General features: G+C 47.1%; 1 protein-coding gene across 1 annotated transcript in view; it reads right to left on the bottom strand.

Annotated features, from left to right (window-relative positions):
* Positions 1 to 3,399: 3,399 nt before the first annotated feature.
* Positions 3,400 to 5,747, bottom strand: part of LOC135115757 (chitin deacetylase 1-like) — a 12,569-nt gene continuing 10,221 nt past the window's right edge. Inside the window, exons 5-7 of the mRNA XM_064032733.1 lie at positions 5,437 to 5,525; positions 4,898 to 5,127; positions 3,400 to 4,766 (exon numbers count right to left, since the gene is read on the bottom strand). Of these exons, the coding sequence (XP_063888803.1) occupies positions 3,935 to 4,766; positions 4,898 to 5,127; positions 5,437 to 5,525 (1,151 nt within the window). The 3' untranslated portion in view covers positions 3,400 to 3,934. The remainder of the gene's footprint in view (positions 4,767 to 4,897; positions 5,128 to 5,436; positions 5,526 to 5,747) is intronic.

Here is a 5,747-nt window from a genome sequence, read left to right as displayed (position 1 = left end):
TTGCTCTTAACAACTCAAATGAATGCTCCCTGGCTTTCTGGAGTCGAGTAGGAAAAGAATCACCACGCAGTAACAGATCATCTCACCACGCAGCCACCATGGTGCCCCTGTAAACTGTGGTAACGCAATGGAGCTACGTCATCCATTATTCAAAGTCTAGAACACACACACACACACACACACACACACACACACACACATTTTTTTGGGGGAGGGAACCAACTAGTGATTTCAATGCAAGACAAATTTTCCCATAATTATGCACAACATTTCAGACACAATGTTGCACTGCAGTCTCGCCTGTGGTTCCGTAATAGAGCTTAGGAAAATGACTAAAATTAATCTCCTATTCCGTTTATTTATTCTCTCTTGATCTCTCTAAAATTATATTACCTTCTCTCTCTCTCTCTCTCTCTCTCTCTCTCTCTCTCTCTCTCTCTCTCTCTCTCTCTCTCTCTCTCTCTCTCTTTCTCTCTCTCTCATCTTATATTTCATCTATTTTTATCTTCCTCTCTTTATTTTTGTAATTTCTTTTCCTCTTCTGTCTTTATTCTCTTTATTTTTTAGATGAAAGGGAAGACACGTGAAGCAAAACATGGAGCGTTTATGTTTGTTATTCATCTGTGACTGACTCTCTCTCTCTCTCTCTCTCTCTCTCTCTCTCTCTCTCTCTCTCTCTCTCTCTCTCTCTCTCTCTCTCTCTCTCTCTCTCTCTCTCTCTCACCTTGTATTAGCAGAGTTTTTATCCCTTTCGCCTTCACTTTCTCTCTCTGGCCATCAGTGTCCTGGTCAGAGCGCGGAGGGAGGGAGGGAGAGAGGGAGGGAGGGAGGGAGGGAGGGAGGGAGGGAGGGAGGGAGGGAGTAAGTGAGGGAGGGAGGGAGAGAGGGAGTGGGACGAGGTGTTTGTATAGAAAAGTATATATTAGGGAACAGGTAGAGGATGGATGGAGCATATGAAGGACGGAGAGAGTAGAGAGAGAGGGAGAGGGAGGGAGGGAGTGAGAGAGTTATATATACACATACATACATATATACATACATACATACGTACATACATAAGGTAAACAGAAATATATTTTTGAAGAATGATGAATTTTTTTTTTTGTGATTCTTCAATATATATATATGAAAAAACAAACTAATCTCCTGTACACCTTTCCTCACTCTCTCTCTCTCTCTCTCTCTCTCTCTCTCTCTCTCTCTCTCTCTCTCTCTCTCTCTCTCTCTCTCTCTCTCTCTCTCTCTCTCTCTCTTATTCTTATCTCTTGTTTCATCTTCTCACCCTCTTCTCATCCATCTCTCGTATCCCTTCCTTTCCTTTCCTCATTTCCTCCTTTCTCCCTTCCATCCTTTCATCCTTTTCTCCTTTTCCTCTCTCCCTTCCCTCATCATTCATATCCTCACCGTTCCCTCTTCTCCGATTCACTCTTTCCTCCTATTCCATTTCTTTTCTCTTCCTCTTTACTCTCATTCATATTCTTACCTAATCTAATCCTACCTAGTGACTTCATCCTGCGTGCGTCCTTCAGTCCATCCTTGGGTTCCTTCGTCTGTCCTCCAAGTGGTGTTTTATTATGTCCTGTGTCTTGGCTCCTGTTACATCTATTTATTTATTTATTCCTTCCTTTGCCGCTTCCGTCCAGTTCATGTTTCCCGCGTCTTATTCTGCTGCAGGGACCGCCACGTATAGGCCTATTGATATATTTCTTTTTGTTCTTATGCTCTAAAAATAATTGCTGCTAGATATTTTTTCTTTCTACAACTATTAACAGCTTCTCACACATTTGTACTGGTCTCAACTTTTTCACTAGGATATGTAACCATGCACAATAAAGGCAATGCTAAAGTCTTACAGATCGCTTATAGGAAAGGGAAGGAAATAAAGGAATTATATTATCCAATCTGTAGCCTGTGTGATGATCGGAGGTGGCTGGAGAAGACTAAGAAATGCCTCAGAGTGGTTTGTGATTAATGAAACACACCAAATAGAAGTGAAAGAGTTAAATATTTATGTGCCTTAGGAAAAAGACGTAATTCATCACTTGTTCTGTCCTTCTTTCCGTGTTCATGTTTTTTTTTTTTCTATACGGTGCTCAGGGTATATATCAAAGAACAGCCGTACGTAGCAGGAAAATAGATAAATACTTCTGTGCTTTCGAAAAACTCACCATTACTTTCTTATCCTCTCATTTTCTTACGCTTTCATGCACTTCTTTTTCATACAGTGGTCTGAATATCAACAAAGAACCCCCGCAGATAGCAGTGAAATGGCTAAGAGTTCATCCCACGTACAGCCTTCCATTAGCTCCGTGGTAACGTCCTTGCCTGGCACTTGGTACGCCGAGGTTCGCGCCCCGTTTAAGTCCCGAGGGTTTTCACTGATGAGGGAGGAGGCACTGTCCTTGAACGTGTAGATGAGGTGTGTGGGGAGCTTCAATCTTATCCATGTATCTGTGTGAGCTCTGGTATCGTAATGGGAGGAGGTAACTGCTGGCTATCAATTGTCGCCCACCCTTTCATGCAGACATGCGCACACTCATACCAATAGAAAGATAGAAGGCAAGACAGATTCTGGTTGATGTCTTACCGTTTGCTTCCTCTTCCCGGTCTTCTGCACCCTTGCTGTCTTGTAGGATGTGGTGTGTGTGTGTGTGTGTGTGTGTTTTCAGATCTGGTTGTTCACAGACCCATAAGCTGAAATGCCCTCTGACAAGAGATGGATGGATAGATGGATGGATAGACAGACATATAGATAGATAGATAGATAGATAGATGGATAGATAGATAAATAGATAGATAGATAGATAGATAGATAGATAGAGAGAGAGAGAGAGAGAGAGAGAGAGAGAGAGAGAGAGAGAGAGGGTATGTTTACAACCGTGAAAATAATGAAACGTTTCTTCTGGTGAGGATTATTCTCTACATAATGGGATGTGATGCTGCTGCTTTTTTCGCTCCCTCATCTTCTCCACCAAACTGCTCAGTCCCATCGTGTGGTAGCGCCTCTTACCGGGTCTGCTGCTTAGTCTGTTGTCCACTCCTCTCTTCACAGGTGCACCCACCCGCCCACCCACCCACCCACCCACACACACACACACACACACACAATGGCAACTCTTTTGTATTGCCTCTTCTTCTTCTTCTTCTTCTTTTTCTTCTTATTCTTCTTCTTCTTATTATTATTATCTTTTTATTACTACTTACACTTCTCGAGCACTAACAACCTTTCAAGAGGTTTCAATGTAAGGAAGAAAAAAGTCGTTCATTTTTGGAGGTTTGGGGCACATGTCGTCATGAGCACGCCTGGCAGTGGCTGGCAAGGATGGCAAAGGTGCAGGCTGCCAGACAGAGGCAGGGTGTCAGTAGGTTCTCCGGGCGAGGGGGTCATCAGAATACCGATTAAGGAATAATGTTTTATTGGGTAACATGAAACGCAAAATATGGAAAGTAATAAAAACAAATGAGAGTAATAATCTCGACGATCATCACAGCTAGTAAGACCTCGAACGTGCTGGTGGTGGGGCCGACTGTGTGGAGGGGAGGTTAGGGGGCAGGGGCACCTCCAGCTCTAATAAATACGAAGAGGGCCGCAACAGGTCACTTTGGGGCGGAAGAAAGATTGGGACGTGGGGACTGTGGGGAAGGGAAAGGTGACCCGACTTGACCTCTTACGAGTGCGTGTGACCCACCTTGACCTGTCATGGTAAGTGAAGGAAGGTAAGAAGTGGAGGTTGGGAAGAGCAGGGGTGATGGGCGACGGTGAGGGCACGGCCACGCTCGTCTGGACACAATCATGTATACACAATTATAAAACAGTATTTACAGGTTTAGGTACTGCGCCCTGGGTGAGGGAGAGAGCGGTGGAAAAGGGGCTCCCACAGATCACCCTACGGGGGCAGGTGGCAGCGAGGAGTTTCTCAGTGTGTTTGTTCTCTTAGAAAAACCCTTCGCCCAAGGGATCCTTTAGCCAGGGGTACTTGTTCGGGCAGCGCATGCAGGTGTTGAGGCGCAGAGTCTCGCCGGGCAGCTCGTCGGTGTTCAGCTCGCAGTTGGTGCCGCCGATGCAGTGAGGGGGGCCGCCCACCTGGCATTTCTCCCTCCAGGCCTCGTAGTTGTTGAGCTGGTTCACGGGTCGCGGGTCCTGCATCCACTGGATCACCTGCGTCATGGTCACGAAGAACACGTCGTTGTAGTTGGCGATGATCTCGTCCAGCCAGAAGGTGAAGGCATCGAAGATTTCTGGGTCATTCTTCAGGAAGGCAGAGTGGAAGAAGAGGCCGAGAGGGGCGCGGTTGGTCAGGTAGTGGCGGTTGAAGTTGTTGTTGAGGAAGTTGTAGAAGCGGTCAGCGGTGGGCTTGCTGGAGAAGCATGAGTCAACCATAGCACAGCCAGGCAGCTCCGCCTCCACCGCGGGGTCCTCACGACGGTCCAGCTCGTTCATGACCATCTCCCACACAGCGAAGGAGCGCGTGGGACACCGCTGGGCGTTGCCGTGACAGACGTGGGGCATGCGGTAGTACAGAGTGTAGGGCCAGAGGGGAGGGTCCTGCAGGGGTGCGGAGATGGTGGAATCGTACAGGAAGGAGTTGGTCTCCATCATGCTGAACTGGTTGTTGCCACCCACACGCAGATAGGGCGCGCGCAGGCCGATCACAGAGGTGTCGGTGATGTTGGCAAACCTCTCGGCAATGACACGGGCGCCGGCCATCTCGCGCTCCCACTCGTCCTCCGTCGCCGAGGTCCAGAACTCCTCGCTTGAATTGTGGCTGGAACACAAACACGACTCTCATTACTGCGGTGTTCACAGCGGCAACACACACCAAGGTATTTCCTGTCAGTAAAGCAATAGAACATTCTGCGTGCATGTGTTGTGGCGGGGCGTTTAAGCACTACTCACCTGATGGAGTGCACGGCGATCTCGTGTCCCAGGCGGTGCAGTTCCTGGACGGAGGTGTAGTTGGTGTACTTGTGGGACACGAAGAAGGTGGACTTGATGGTGCAGCCGTTGGGGTTGAAGCGGTCAGTGAAGAGCATCTGGTAGAGGTCATTGTTGTTGTTGTTGATGGCGTCGTCGAAAGTGATGGTGATCATTTGTGGCACATCCTTCGCTTGGTAGCCATTGGGGATCTGTCGGGGAGGGGAGAGCGCGCGTGCATCAGCACACTTACCATGCTACGTCTCTCTCTCTCTCTCTCTCTCTCTCTCTCTCTCTCTCTCTCTCTCTCTCTCTCTCTCTCTCTCTCTCTCAGGCATCATCTACCCAATGAATATTTCTCACCTTATTAAACTCACGTGACTTTTTCTTCCTATGACATATGCAATCAATTTATCTATCTATCTATCTATCTATCTATCTATCTATCTATCTATTCAAAAGGTAACCAAGCATACAGTAAGCACCGCCCTGGTCTGCCGTGTGGCGCTCCCAGCACTCACCTCGTTGGCGTCGTGGTAGCAGTAGCAGTCCGGCAGTTTGCAGTCCGCCTGGTTGCACACTGGCGCCCTATTGGGGTCATTGTCCATATCTGTGGGGGAGGGGAGACCGCCCGGGGATGAGATGGGAGGGTCGGTGTGCAAGGATATAGTAGTAGTAGTAGTAGTAGTAGTAGTAGTAGTAGTAGTAGTAGTGGTTGCAGTAGTAGAAGTAGTAGTAGTAGTAATTGTTGTAGAAGTAGTAACAATAATGGTGTTAATTATGATAATGATGGTAATAATAATAATAATGATAATAATAATAATAATAATAA

Source organism: Scylla paramamosain, chromosome 3, assembly GCF_035594125.1.
Source record: "Scylla paramamosain isolate STU-SP2022 chromosome 3, ASM3559412v1, whole genome shotgun sequence".
NCBI classification, from domain to species: domain Eukaryota; kingdom Metazoa; phylum Arthropoda; class Malacostraca; order Decapoda; family Portunidae; genus Scylla; species Scylla paramamosain.
This window is presented reverse-complemented; position numbering and strand designations above follow the sequence as displayed.